At 33.8% G+C, this 16,391-nt stretch overlaps 1 protein-coding gene across 2 annotated transcripts in view; it reads right to left on the bottom strand.

The window, feature by feature from the left end:
* Window positions 1–16,391, bottom strand: part of CSMD3 (CUB and Sushi multiple domains 3) — a 1,467,857-nt gene that overhangs the window by 939,074 nt on the left and 512,392 nt on the right. For both annotated transcript variants that reach the window (XM_027561290.1, XM_027561291.1), the window contains exon 6: window positions 9,851–9,963. In XM_027561290.1, coding sequence (XP_027417091.1) covers window positions 9,851–9,963 — 113 coding nt within the window. The remainder of the gene's footprint in view (window positions 1–9,850; window positions 9,964–16,391) is intronic.

Genomic DNA, 16,391 nt, shown 5'->3' with positions numbered 1-16,391 from the left:
TTTATATCTCATAGTTATCACACGTTCATTGTAATGGAATACTATTCTGCATCCTTCAGACTCAAGTCTGGAAGCTTTCCAGGACCATACATTCTCCTTCACTGCCCACATGAGCTTACATATTCTAAATTATAACATTTTATAAATTACTTTTCTCCTACTAGAATACTCACTCATATTTTATATACTAGGCAAAAAGCTCTCTTAATTCAGGGATTGTATACCGGAGTCTAGTATACTACAGTTTCTGGTACAGAGTAAGTACTCAGAAATATTTTTGTTGAACAAAATCAGATGGTGGGTAAGTAAGTAAATAAATTTTCTATAATACATCTCTAATGTGAGCTTTAATCTAAAAATTGGACTAGTTTAATTAAATATTAGCAGTTAACATGCTTCATTTAATAGTTTCAGTGAACTAAATAATTGAAGAAAAGAACATACTAAGTGATGGTAAATTTATTGGCAGATAAAAGTCAGTCTTTTCTATCATAATTTATAGGATCATTTCCCAAAATGTGTCCTGAGGAATAGTAGTTCCAAAAAATGCTAAAAAAGGGCTTATCTACTTAAATAATTCAGTTTAAATTTGTTTAACCCGGTGACTCCAAAGTGTTTTGGGCCACAAAATTGACCTCCACATGACTATCGATCACCATACAACTCTAAACTTTAGGAAAACCCTAAGTTAATACTATCTTTGTCAATTTAAACAAACTTTTCTTAAATTACCTTTAGCTATTTCTAAATATCTTTGAATTTGAATTTAAAAGTCTTGGGATTTTAATCCCATAATGTCATTTTCAAGTGGCATGGTAAAACTATCTAAAAAATAAATAATTAAAGCCTATAGGCTTATTGCCTCAAACTCCATTTTCCATACTGAAATGGAGGAATCCATCACTTCCAGTGTGTTTGACTACTTCTACCTGCTGTGGTTGACTGAAGCCCTTTATAGGTCATTTTGTGCAATTATTGAGTCATTACTAGAAACTAAAATTACCTGTTCAATATCTTAATCATCTCAGCAGAATTATAAAACAGTGAATTTTGTTTATTAAACGCCAACTTCATCAATTATTTTTTGTTGATGCTATTCTTCAGGTGATGTGCCCTCACTAGAGATAGTAAATGTGAAGATTTAAGACTCCTTATTGTGACTAAAATGCTACCAAATACATTCATATATAAATGAATGCTAAATGGAACCATTACGAAACACCATGTGGTACTACCATAAAACAAGGGCAAATTTTGTAATACTTTGCCTTAAATTTTTGTATACTTGGAAATACAAGAAATCCATACAATTAAAGACTAAAAAGTTATTACTAATTAATTAAATTTATAATAATTTAAAGTATTGGATAGAAATCACATTAACTGAAAGGGAAATGTTAATTCAAAGTTAGTTGGGATAATAAAGACAGTAAGTATTGTAGACAATGTATTTTAAAAAATAATTGAAGCTGTAAGTGTAGCTTGAATATTATTAAATCAATACAGAATATCTTTTAAGTTTACATAGGAAAGATAACATGCATATTTCCTCAAGGAGAACAGTTTTTCACTTAATAAAAGTAGGCTATTTTGAACATCTAAATATTTGTACTTCTTGTTACTATTAATCATGATTCTGTGAATTTTCTCATTCTTTGATTACCTTGGATTCATCTTATTTGGGAGAGTTCTTGTACAACCTTGACTGAAAATTACATTATTTAGAGCCCAAACCTGGCTTCCCTAGTGGCTCAGTGGTAAAGAACTCATCTGGAATGCAGGAGACCTGGGTTTGATCCCTGGGTCTAGAAGATACTCTGGAAAAGTGAATGGCTAGCCATTCCAGTATTCTTGCCTAGAGAATTCCATGGACAGAGGAGCCTGGTGGGCTATAGTCCACATGGTCCCAAAAAGTCAGACACGATTAAGCAACTAACACTTTTACTTTCAGAGTCCAACCCACATGTTAATCTTGAGAGTCACGTTTTCGATCAAGAGGCAAGCCTGGAAGACTCAGTTAACAGAACTTTACCAAAAGCCATTACTAGTGAAAACTCAGGACATGACAAGAGAGAAGTTCTCCCAACATCGGATAGGAATAAGAAGTATAAGCTGCACCTTCATATAAAATCTCTCATGGAGGATAGAGGTTAGCGAGGATAGCTCAAAATTTTATACAGATTTGTTAAAACCCATTGGCTAAAGGAATTAATTCTGAAGTCCTACAGCACTGATTTATGGAAAAATATAAGCCTCTTAAATACATATACACATTCAGTAGCTCACAAAGCATAATATATGTTCAACAAATTGAGAGTTTTATACTTCACTGAAGGACAGTTTTGGGTGGCATAAACATATGAGTGAGTTAACAGACAGCCAGGACCCTGCCACTGGTCTATCATGGTAAGGGAAAAGGAAAATTTATTATAGAATATGTAGTTAAAAGAGTTATAGCCAGACTGAATGGAAGACCCAGCAAAAGGTATGGAGTACAATCAGAAAGGTAGATAACTGCAAAAATCAAAAATTACAAATTGCCTGTGGACACCAGCATTGGTATCTTCAGAAATCTCAGGTACCAAGAAATGAAGTCTTCACTGAAACCAGTTAATATGTCTGAATAAGAACTGGGGTTCTATATATGACCAGTAGGTTTCAACTCATCACTATGAGGGTTCAAAAGATATCACTTATAACTAGAAGTTTGCTTTAAAAAGGAAGTAGGAGGTGGCCTAAGCCATGAAAGTTTGAAGGCCACAAGAAAGCTGAGTTAACACAAAAGAGACTTTTCTCATAGCAGAGGTTGTGAAATTTTAACTTTATTCTATCAATAGTAGGCATGTGTGATCCAAACTAAAATGTAAATCAAATTTTTTTCAGTTTTATAGTCATCAAGTACTATATTTTAAACCTGCTAGATGTTTTAGTATATGATCTACATTAAAACTGGATATTTGATAGATTATCTCCTATTAATAACAGTTCTATTGATACTTAAATATAGTAATCTAAATTCTTTTTACTAAGATATATCTTGGTTTTCACAAATTCAATGAGATATTAAAATAAGGTTAATATAACTTGATTTTCACTGTAAAATAGATCAATAATGGGTTTGTGTATATATATATTTGTGTGAATATATATATATATATATATATATATAATGGGCTTCCCTGGTGGCTCAGATGGTAAAGAATCCACCTGCAATATGGGAGACCTGGTTTTGATCCATGGGTTGGCAAGATCCCCTGGAGAAGGGAATGGCTACCCACTCCAGTATTCTGACCTGGAGAATTCCATGGACTGTATAGTCCATGGGGTCGCAAAGAGTTGGACATGATGGAGCGACTTTCACTTTCATATATTAAACACATTAAGAACACAGAAAATGTAAGCAGCATAGTCCTTTTTTTTAAAGTAACAATCTGCCATATTTCCCTTTTTATCTATAAGTCAGGGTTCCTCTAGTATCAGTATTATGAAGATGGATTCAGTTCTTTAGAAAATAATGAAATTTTTGTAACAGAATCTCAATCCCGTATTTAATATGCTGATTTACATGACTACTTCTCTACACATTTCAAATTTCATTTGAAATTAAATGGCAATTACCCAGTTTACTGTTAAATACACCCATAATTTATGAACAGAATTTTATGTTGGGAGATATATGACTGGCAAATTAATTGTAAGGATTGAAATGAAAACATAAATATAGTCAGCTATGTGATGGTGGTAGTTTAGTGGCTAAGTCTTGTCCAACTCTTGCAACCTGTTGGACTGTAGCATGCCAGACTCCTCTGTCTATGGTATACCCCAGGCAAAAATACAGGAGTAGGTTGTCATTTCTTTTTCCAGGGGATCTTCTTAACCCAGGGATTGAACCCATGTCTCTTGCATTGCAGGTGGATTCTTTTACCGTTAAGCCACCAGGGAAACCCCATAGTCAGCTATGGAAGAATTTAATTCTAACATCATTATCAACTAATACGGTCAAAGGCCTTAAATGTTACATTGCCATAACTATGAAATATACAGTTATATCATGCAAGAAAATATTATCAGGGAGTTTTTAATGGTTGTTTTAGACCAATGGTTACTTAGACCATTCTGACAACTAAATATCTTCTTTTAATTATTGTCATGGGTTCTGTAGACATTATATTAATTATGTTGACTCTAATAGACCAGAGAGGTTCATAAAGACAGAGAAGTAAAAGAAGTTTCTTTTTTAAGTATTTCAAGGTAAAGTAACTATTTAGCACTAAAAGATACATGATGATATAATGGTTACATTGCTATTAAAATCAAAAGGAAATAAAACAAGTGACAAGATTAGGAACTATTTTCAAACTCTACAGACCAATAGAACTCAACTTCCTATTCTCTTAAAACTCAGTAAATGAAATATCTAGTTTAATTTATAAGGCTTCCCAGGTGGTCCTAGTGGTAAAGAACTTGCCAGTCAATGAAGGAGACATAAGAGACACAGGTTAGATCCCTGGATTGGGAAGATCCCCTGGAAGAGTGCATGGCAGTCCACTCCAGTATTCTTGCCTGGAGAATCCCATGGACAGACGAGCCTGGCAAGCTACAGTTAGTTCATAGGGTCACGCAGAGAACACAACTGAATTGACTTAGCATGCATGAACAATTTATATAAGCTTAAAATAATGCAGTTTGTCCATGTATGAAAAGGGGATTAAGATAAGGATTCAAATTCAGCTTGTGAATGTTCTCTCAGAATGTGGTCAATTAAAATTGAAACAATATCTACTACCACACATATAAACTTCCCAGGTTGTTCAGAGGTAAAGAATCTGTCTGCCAGTGCAGGAGATGCAAGAGGTATGGCTTCGATCTCTGGGTCAGGAATATACCCTGGAGGAGGAAATGGCAACCCACTCCAGTACTTTGCTTGGAAAACTCCATGGACAGAGAAGCCTGGCAGGCTACAGTCTATTGGGTCAGAAAGCGTTGGATGTGACTGAGTGACTGAGCACGTGCACACACACACACATCACACACACACATACACACACACACACACACACACATATATATATATATATATCACTATTTCTTAAATTGTGCTGACAAGGCTATGCCCACTGTCTTTATCAGAAAAAGAGCCTATTTATCCATGTGCTACACTCCCATGAAAGTAAACTACACTTCAATTGTCCAAACCAAAAGAGGTGATATTCTCTTACTATATCATGCTCCCACCTTCAATCCTGAAATCATAAACATTGACTCACATTGATAGTTATTAAGTTAGAGGAGCTATTTCAAGATTAGATGCTGAAATATGATTCCCTGCCTTTTTTTTAAACAATGTATAAAGGAAAATAGGAAAAGCTGATTATCTAAACAAAATTAGAAAACAGTGCATTTAAACAGAATTGCTTTGATGCTGTGCTCTATTTTCAAACTTTATGATTTTTAAAATTCTGTAATACAGAGGAAACTGTTTTTCAGTTACACTTTCACTAAAATTGTAATTTAAATTTAAGTTCTAAGGAAAAGTGCTTTTTTTCCTGGAGAAATATGGACACCATTTGTGATAGTGAGAAATAACAAAACTTTACATTTTTCCTTTTAATTGTGAGTGCTGGATTTAAATTTTACGCTTGATCACAATTTTTTTTTTAACTATCTGTACCTCATGGTTAGACAATGTGCTTCTCATTCATCCCATATAGTTGATTATCTCTTTCATTAAATAGTATCTTTATTCACTTGCATGTCCGAATTTTATTAAAAGAAATCCTAATATCTTTTGATTTACACCAAGATAACATGTCTATCTATTGTGAATATTTTAACTCTTTGGGAAACCAAGGCTTAAGACAACTCAGATAGCAATTAGTAACTTCACAATTCAACACTCACCTTCTGACCATCAAATTCTATTATTTCCCACTATATTACGCTGCATCCCTGATATTTTTATTTATTTTGCTCAGTGACAGTGCACACACACTTAAGTCAAAACCCTTCCAAATGTAAAATATAGAGTCCTCGGAAGTTATTTCCAAATTATATTATGTGCATCTAAAATGCCAAGGGCCTCAGTGTAACTGGAGTTTATGTGAATTTTCAATAGAATTTGAAAGGTCTGTCCATTAAGTATGATTTCCTTACCAAAAAGATGCATTGCTGATCTGAAAATGCTAATCCCTTTTAGAATATTATAAAACATTTTATACATAAATTGAGAACACATTCTATTACTATTGGCATACCTTTGTTGAATTAAAACTAAGTGTCTACAAAATGTTGATATGCATAAAAAGAATCATATCAACAATATTATGGAAGACAAAAGAAAAATCAAACTGTGATAAAATCTATAAAGATTTAGAAGACAAATATAAGATTACTCATATATTTACATATTTATAATTATTTAAATACTGTAATTCCTAAATTTGCATGCCAAAGACAATTTTATGAATACAGGAATTGTATCTTTGTATATTAAAAAGTGTGATACGTCAAATAACTTAAAATGAAAATGTTGTAATAATATTTCACACTTGAATATCTGATAAAAATTATAGTTTTTAATAAACATCATGTAGAGGTAAAATTTTCTCTATGGTTGTCATCTGAAAATCTCCTTCCAACTTAGAAATTAAGAAAATTGATTATTATTCATGCAAATAGAAAATAATAGATTTTATGTTTATAAGTGACAATAATATGGGGATTTCTATAAATAAATAAGAGAACTTGAAAACACCACAGATAAAGAAAAGTTTCACTATTATGTGTGAAGTAGCACTATTCAAGTTCTTATTAGAAGAGAATAATGTAAATTAAATATAAGAATCTTATTTAAAATCAAAGACTAATACGGAAAAACGATATTGAAATCTTCCTTTGAGGGAGAATTGAAAATTGAAAAAGGAAAAGTTTTAAAGCATAGAACAGATAATAATAGAACTTTAAAAGAAGATATTTCCAATATAAATAAATTTGGGGGGTATGCTTTATTTGTTTTAGACAGGAGTGAATATATTCAATGTGGGACCAAGGGGAGGAAAAGCATTTTCTGTATCAAAGGTATTTCATTTAAACCATGATTTTTCTCACTACTTTTGAGTCAGAACATAAATATTTGTCAGTGTGTATCCTCAAACTCTACACAACCCTATTTAAATTGCTGTATATAAAATAATAAAGAAGCCATATAACATAACTGAAAGGAAGCTCTATGGGGGAAAGCATGTTGCTGTATCTATATGCCTATACTATCAATTACAGGATCAATTATGGAGCAAGCTATTAAAAATAGCTAGTGGTACTTAGGAATCTTAGGAGTTTTCAGCTTATTTTCATAATATAAATAATACAGATTAAACAAAAACATTAGGGGGAAAAACATCAATCTTTGGAAACAATATAAATCAATAATAATTACAAGTACTCAATAAGTATTTGAGTTATTAGGAAATCATGCCACATGGAGACCTGGTGGTGACTTTTGAGTAGAATATTCTACAAAATTTTCTATCTTGAATTGGTTACAATTTAGATACTACTGAAATTATATGGTAGCACAAAACAATCTAAAAATCATGATTGTCATTTCATGTCTGGGCATGTATTCAGGATGTCAGATTGTGGAATTATGAATTTTATAGCTATTTAAGTTAGCCTAGCAGAGTATTTGTTAATCCGAATTTCTTTGATTATAGTTTCAATAATTACTTCTCCAACTGAACTTCTGTGGTTTAGATAAAATGTTTTTTGAAGATAATGCAGTTGAAAAACTCAAGGCTGAATCAGGAAAGTTTTAAAAGGATACAGTGCAAAGGTATGCTTTTATATATTAAAACTTTTCCTTGATTTTATTATAAAATTATAGCTTACATTTTCTCAGGCCACCTTATTCCCTCTATAGTGTGAAGATACAGATTATATCTAAAGTCATCCTCATTTGAGCTCCTTTTCCTGCTAAAAATAGAAATAATTCATATCCCATAAAACACTTCCTATTTTTCTACAGTAAATTTTTTTATATGTTACTTTTCAGTGCTGAAACTGGATAGGCAATGCAGGAAAATCAAACTGAATCTTGAGCGTACTATAAAAGTCAATTTAAGACCAGTCAGTAGAATATTGATAATTAAGTATACAAATTTACTAACAATTTTGTACTACTGTCTTGTAATGGAAAACAATCTATCTAAAGATACCATTTTTATGAAACCATACAGCATACAGCAAATGAAATCCCACTTTATTTTTTAAGACAGGACATCTATGTTTTTTTTTTTTTTCTCTCTGCAAGTTGTACATTTCAATATAAAATAAGTGCTACTTTATTTCTATTCAGATAAAGAGTACATCTTACTGAAGGATTCCATGAATCAAGCAGAAAGGATCACCACATGAGTCAAAGATGATAATCATTTGAATATCTGCCATGCCATCTGCTTTAACTCATTGTAGAGGGAAATCAGAGCCATAAAATCATGTGAGTGGAAAACTCCATAAGGAAAGGGGTGAACCCAGAAATAAAGAGGCTCTACACAAACTATTTATTTTCACTTAAAGAGTCCTCTTATTTCTGAAGCGCACAAAAATTTTTAAAATTTAAGTGAAAATGCAGCAAAATGTGATTGCAAATTTTAAAATGACACTGGCTAAAAATCATAAGATTTAAGTAATATGCCCAGTTATTTTTAATAAAATAAAGGAAAAAAATTTCTATAGATATTTAATTTTCATTTTAAAAATATATGCTATCGTAAGAGATGTTAATACAATGCACAGATTTAAGAGAAAATCTGCATTCATGTTTCCATTTGAATCAACAACTTTACAATAGAAATTATAGATTTTTCTACAGTGGACTTTGTCTAATATCTTGAGTTAAAATCTTTGGAATTTTTATTACAGTGACACCCAATACACTATTACAAATTCCAATCATATTAATCTTTTGCTATTATTATGAGAAACGTATTGACAGGGTAGCTGTAGAAAGGTTACTGGTATACAAAATATAAATTGTTGAAATCTGTATTCCAGAAAACAATATGTAGTCTAACACTATTTCAGTTATTAACTATAAGCTGCTGAAAGCCATCATATTAAATTCCCAAAGTGCTTAATACTGGAGATTACTAAAAAGGAAAGTATTGTAAAAAAATAGATAAATGGAAATATGTAACTGTGGCAATGTTCACTGAATAGTAGCTAATACACTGCTGAGAATGAAATGAATTATTTAAATAAGTAGTCAGGATAAAATGCACTAAATCCACATAATATTACTAAACATTACAGAAAGCACATTTTTATTAATACTCCATCCTCATAATAATCAAGTTCTAAACAGAGTTTTTTTAAGTTAACATAGCAAATACTATATCTCACTTATTCAAAATTATACCTGTTAATAAAAATGGTAGACAGCAATCTTAACAAGGTTAACTAAAATAGCATCCACAAAAACACTGTATATGGAAATGGATTTCAATTGATGAAGACTCTGTTCAGAATTTTCTGCAGTGTTTTGTGGTACATGTTTGGGTAGCATGTCCCACTGCTGAAACACTTTCTTAAAGATAAATATTACATGTTACACATTATCTTTTGGAGGTTATAATATTCTTTATTCTGGACAGTGTGCTATAAAACCCAACTAACTTTTATACTGCAATTTAGTTATGATCACAATATTGCCTTAGCAATAAAATGGTCATTTTTGCTTACTCAAATTACCATGTTTTAAGATAAAGATATTTTGCCTCTAACATAAAATTCAGTTATGTATACCAAAATCATTTTACACGTCAAAAGAGGCAGAGGTATTAGTTAAATATACCTTGATACGGAGCACTAAATCCACGGTATCGATGATTGCTGTCTGTAACAAAATGCAGTCTGAGCCAGTTTTTGTTGCTGATAATTGGTGGTGGTATATTCATTCCAGATAACCTGAATTATGGAAGACAACAACAAACAAATTTAAAAAGCTTTTCAGTAGTAAACATTGCCACTGAATTGGGACCCAAAAAAGTTTACCTGTATACAATATTCATAACTTTTCACTGCTACCTTTTTAAGCACAAGTGAAATAGTTTTATGCATAGAAAAGTCAATCATAGAATAGCATAATTTCAAAATAAGCTGTTCCAATCAGGTTGCATATAGGAAACTAAATGTAATTTTTGATTCTCAAAAAAAAATTTTTTTTGATTCTCCCAAATTTATTAAGTAGATAATAATAAACATAATGGCTGCTTAGCTAATACTGTTGGTCACTGCATAACCTATGTATGTATTGATATGGTAATAATTACAAAACAGACTTTAAAGCAATTGATATAGTTTTCTCCATGTTATATATTTTTAACATTTCACATTCAATGGAAGATTTCACTATTTCCTAGAACAAGCACTATTTTAATGTAATTTCATAGCATTGTACATTTGTATGATTAGCTTTCATTACAATACTATAAGGCACTAGAGTTCTGCTTCAATTGATAGAAAACAGATTGTATTTTGTATATATACTTAGTCACCAGGTATCTAGTCACAGAGATTATTGCATAATCTCCTTAAAGCAAATATTTAAAACTATGCCCCAGATATTGGTCATGATTAACAGATGAAATAACTTTCAAAGCTCTATAATCTTTTGAAGATTTCCAGCAAAGCAGGTTTTCTGATTTAATTCAACAAAAAATACCACCCTATAAATCTATTTAAATAGTAGATATGTGTTATAAAGCCAAGGTGAAATGCTCTCAAAAGACTATTACATCGTGAAGCAGAATTCTAGAAAAGGTTTCCTAATACCACTATATGGCATATCTTTCCCAATCTTCAAAGCCTATACTTTTCTTTCTTTCTTCATAGGAAGACAAACTAGACCACTTGGGGTGTGTGTGTGTGTGTGTGTGTGTGTGTGTGTGTGTGTGTGCACGTATGTTGGGGCAGGAGATTACAACTCTTCTCTCAATGCTTGGCAGTCATTCATCTCAGAGACAGGTAGGGGGAGATTAGAATATCCATCTTGCACATGTAATCAGTAGTGAAGTGTAGATAGTGAAACAAAAACATTTTATCCTACATCCTTCCCTTTTATTCCCCTAAACTCACATTTCCTAGGATGCTTGGGAGCTAGCCATCGCTTTTAGTGGCACAAAAATTACGAATTCACATTCATTGTATCACTGTGCCCAAGAATGTATACAGTGGGCTTGGCAACATTATTGTGAAATCCAATTTTCATGGATTCTAAGATGAACAACGGAGAAGGCAATGGCACCCCACTCCAGTACTCTTGCCTGGAAAATCCCATGGATGGAGGAGCCTGGTAGGCTGCAGTTCATGGGCTCGCTAGGAGTCGGACACGACTGAGCGACTTGACTTTCACTTTTCACTTTCATGCATTGGAGAAGGCAATGGCAACCCACTCCAGTGTTCTTGCCTGGAGAATCCCAGGGATGGGGGAGCCTGGTGGGCTGCCGTCTATGGGGTCACACAGAGTCGGACACGACTGAAGTGACTTAGCAGCATACAGCAAGCAAGATGAACAAGGTGGCTTCTGTCACATATGTTTCTCATTTCTCCACCAGCTTTAGAATGAATTCTCTTTAACTTATCCCTATCAGTGTATTAAATTGATACAGAAATCGTATGGACCTAACCATACAGAAATGGTACAGACTTAACAGAAGCAGAATACATTAAGAAGAGGTGGCAAGAATACACAAAAGATCTATACAAAAAATATCTTAATGATCCCAGATAATCAAAATGGTGTGATTACTTACCTAGAGCCAGACATCCTGGAGTGTGAGGTTAAGTGGGCCTTAGGAAGTATCACTATGAACAAAGCTAGTGGAGGTGATGGAATTCCATATGAGCTATTTCAAATCCCAAAAGATGATGCTGTCAAAGTGCTGCACTCAACATGCCAGCACATTTGGAAAACTCAGCAGTGGCCATAGGATTGAAAAAGGTCATTTTTCATTCCAATCCCAAAGAAAGGCAATGCCGAAGATTGTTCAAACTACTGCACAGTTGCACTCATCACACACACTAGCAAAGTATGCTCAAAATTCTCCAAGCCACACTTCAACAGTACGTGAACTGAGAACTTTCAGATGTTCAAGCTGGATTTGGAAAAGGCAGAGGATGAGAAATCAAATTGCCAACATCCATTGGAACATAGAAAAAGCAAGAGAATTCCAGAAAAGCATCTGCTTCATTGACTATGGTAAAGCCTTTGACTGTGTGGATCATAACAAATGTGGAAAATTCTTAAAGAGATGGGAATACCAGACCACCTTACCTGCCTCCTGAGAAATCTGTATGTAGGTCAAGAAGCCAATTAGAACTGGACATTGAACGACACCCTGGTTGCAAATTGGAAAAGGAGTACATCAAGGCTATATACTGTCACCCGGCTTATTTAACTCATATGTAGAGTACATCATGTGAAATGCTGGGCTGGATGAAGCACAGGCTGGAATCAAGATTGCCAGGAGAAATAGTAACAACCTCAGATATGCAGATGACACCACCCTTATGGCAGAAAGCAAAGAGGAACTAAAGAGCTGCTTGAGGAAAATAAAAGAGGAGAGTGAAAAAAGCTGGCTTAAAACTCAACGTTCAAAAAAATAAGATCATGGTATCTGGTCCCATCACTTCATAGCAAACACATGGGAAAACAATGGAAACAGTGAGAGACTTTATTTTCCTGGGCTCCAAAATCACTGCAGATGGTAACTGCAGCCATGAAATTAAAAGACACTTGCTCCTTAGAATAAAAGCTATAATCAACTCAGACAGCATATTAAAAAGCAGAGATGTTACTTTGCCAACAAAGGCCCATCTAGCCAAAGCTATGGCTTTTCCAGGAGTCATATATGGATGTGAGAGTTGGGACCATAAAGAAAGCTGAGCCCCAAAGAATTGATGCTTTTGAACTAGTGTTGGAGAAGACTCTTGAGAGTCCCTTGGACTGCACGGGATCAAACCAGTCAGTCCTAAAGGAAATCAGTACTGAATATTCATTGGAAGGACTGATGCTAAAGTTGAAGCTCCAATATTTTGGCCATCTGATGCGAAGAATGGACTCACTGGAAAAGATCGTGATGCTGGGAGATATTGAAGGCAGGAGAAGGGGATGACAGAGGATGAGATGGTTGGATGGCATCACTGACTTGATGGACATGAGTTTGAGCAAGCTTTGGGAGTTGATGAAGGGCAGGGATTCTGGCATGTTGCAGATCATGGGGTCACAAAGAATTGGATACAGCTGAGCAACTGAACTGAACTGAATCAGTGTCTTATTTCCTCTGTTCTTAGTGCAACTGTTCATAAGTAGAGCTGGCTGTTTTTTTTTTTTTCTTTTAATGAATCTGAATTGAGTAAATAAATATTTGTAAAATGCATGCTTAATTTTAAAATTCATCTTATAAAAATTTACTTCATTTCTTTCAGAAAGTTCAGTATCCAGGTTATATTTAATTTTGTTTGCTTTCTGGGTGGCTTGGTTTAAACAAAAATTCAATGAAAAAAATTTGGATTTGGTACAATTATATTTTCGGTACATAGCATGCCAGATTTTGATTTATAATTTTATGCTCTTCATTTCCCTAATTCACTGAGCATAAACATCCATTAGGGAAAGTTTAAATTATTTTTGATAGGCTGCACACATTTCTACATATAGAGAGACTATAATATATGGATGGTTGTAAAAGACTAAAGTATACAGTATGGAGAATGACCCTTAGAAAATCCAACAGATGAGAAGCAACTCAACAAGCATATCAAGAAAAGTGTGAGAGGAAAGAAGATGATACAGACAATAAAAATGATAAACTTTCCACCTTTCTCAGCAACATCAAAAATAATTCCAGCAATAGAATGGAGTAAAAAAGCAAGTAATAGTTAATGTGGAACAACAGTTTATAAACTAAATTCAGCTTCAGGAATTGAGAAAGCTAGAACTGAAGATGTTAGAGCAGAATTATCTAGAAGCAAAATATGCATGAGGTCGAGAAAAAAAATGACAATTTAACAGAGGTGGAACCAAACAGATATTCCTAACAGATCAGTGCTTATTCTCATGAAGCGTAACAGTAGACAAACCAAGAAATAGAAAGCAAGTGTACCAAAGACCCATCTGCCACCAGAGAAGAAAACTATTTAGCTTCATTGGTTATAAGGGGGTCACATGGAATTTCCAAATTGCTCTTAGTATTGCTCACTATTTAAACATGATTTATACAATATGACTTTGTGACTTATGGAGCAATCTAGTAAATGAATTTCCATATATATGCAATATATTTCACATGTTATCAGGAGGTGTGAGATTATGTGACAACTAGAAGATTACATTAAATTAACTACTAATGATAATTAATTTATTAAATACTAATAGAGATATTTCTTAAATATAACTCACTGTTATCCCTATATGAAGCTACTATGGTCACTTGAAAGTAGGCCCATATGGATTCATTCTACTATAAAGCCAGTGAGAATCACCTCTTGGTACTGAAAGAGATTTTTTTTTCTTTCTTTCTTTTAAATTTTATTTTATTTTTAAACTTTACATAATTGTATTAGTTTTGCCAAATATCAAAATGAATCCGCCACAGGTATACATGTGTTCCCCATCCTGAACCCTCCTCTCTCCTCCCTCCCCATACCATCCCTCTGGTCGTCCCAGTGCACTAGCCCCAAGCATCCAGTATCGTGCATTGAACCTGGACTGACAACTCATTTCATACACGATATTATACATGTTTCAATGCCATTCTCCCAAATCTTCCCACCCTCTCTCTCTGCAACAGAGTCCATAAGACTGTTCTATACATCAGTGTCTCTTTTGCTGTCTCGTACACAGGGTTATTGTTACCATCTTTATAAATTCCATATATATGCGTTAGTATACTGTATTGGTATTTTTCTTTCTAGCTTACTTCACTCTGTATAATAGGCTCTAGTTTCATCCATCTCATTAGAACTGATTCAAATGTATTCTTTTTAATGGCTGAGTAATACTCCATTGTGTGTATGTACCACAGCTTTCTTATCCATTCATCTGCTGATGGGCAGCTAGGTTGCTTCCATGTCCTGGCTATTATAAACAGTGCTGCGATGAACACTGGGGCACACGTGTCTCTTTCCCTTCTGGTTTTCTCAGTGTGTATGCCCGGCAGTGGGATTGCTGGATCATAAGGCAGTTCTATTTCCAGTTTTTTAAGGAATCTCCACACTGTTATCCATAGTGGCTGTACTAGTTTGCATTCCCACCAACAGTGTAAGAGGGTTGCCTTTTCTCCACACCCTCTCCAGCATTTATTGCTTGTAGACTTTTGGATCGCAGCCATTCTGACTGGTGTGAAATGATACTTCATAGTGGTTTTGATTTGCATTTCTCTGATAATGAGTGATGTTGAGCATCTTTTCATGTGTTTGTTAGCCATCTGTATGTGTTCTTTGGAGAAATGTCTATTTAGTTCTTTGACCCATTTTTTTGATTGGGTCATTTATATTTCTGGAGTTGAGCTGTAGGAGTTGCTTGTACATTTTTGAGATTAGTTGTTTGTCAGTTGCTTCATTTGCTATTATTTTCTCCCATTCTGAAGGCTGCCTTTTCACCTTGCTAATAGTTTCCTTTGTTGTGCAGAAGCTTTTAAGTTTAATTAGGTCCCATTTGTTTATTTTTGCTTTTATTTCCAATATTCTTGGAGGTGGGTCAAAGAGGATCCTTCTGTGATGTATGTCAGAGAGTGTTTTGCCTATGTTCTCCTTTAGGAGTTTTATAGTTTCTGGTCTTCCATTGAGATCTTTAATCCATTTTGAGTTTATTTTTGTGTATGGTGTTAGAAAGTGTTCTAGTTTCATTCTTTTACAAGTGGTTGACCAGATTTCCCAGCATCACTTGTTAAAGAGATTGTCTTTAATCCATTGTATATTCTTGCCTCCTTTGTCAAAGATAAGGTGTCCATATGTGCGTGGATTTATCTCTGGGCTTTCTAGTTTGTTCCATTGATCTATATTTCTGTCTTACAAAAAACCTCGAATAGCCAAAGCTATCTTGAGAAAGAAGAATGGAACTGGAGGAATCAACCTACCTGACTTCAGGCTCTACTACAAAGCCACAGTTATCAAGACAGTATGGTACTGGCACAAAGACTGAAAGAGATTAAGCATACTCTTTATTTACTGAGCATTTACTATGTGACAAACACTGATGTTAAGGGCTGGAAACATAATTGTAAACAACACCAACAAGATCTGTGGTCTTACAAACAAATAAGAAAACATAAACAAATTAGTAAGATAATTTCAGAGGGTGCCAAAAGATGTATCAAAAAAAAAAAAAAAGA

Source organism: Bos indicus x Bos taurus, chromosome 14, assembly GCF_003369695.1.
Source record: "Bos indicus x Bos taurus breed Angus x Brahman F1 hybrid chromosome 14, Bos_hybrid_MaternalHap_v2.0, whole genome shotgun sequence".
Classification (NCBI taxonomy): Eukaryota; Metazoa; Chordata; class Mammalia; order Artiodactyla; family Bovidae; genus Bos; species Bos indicus x Bos taurus.
This window is presented reverse-complemented; position numbering and strand designations above follow the sequence as displayed.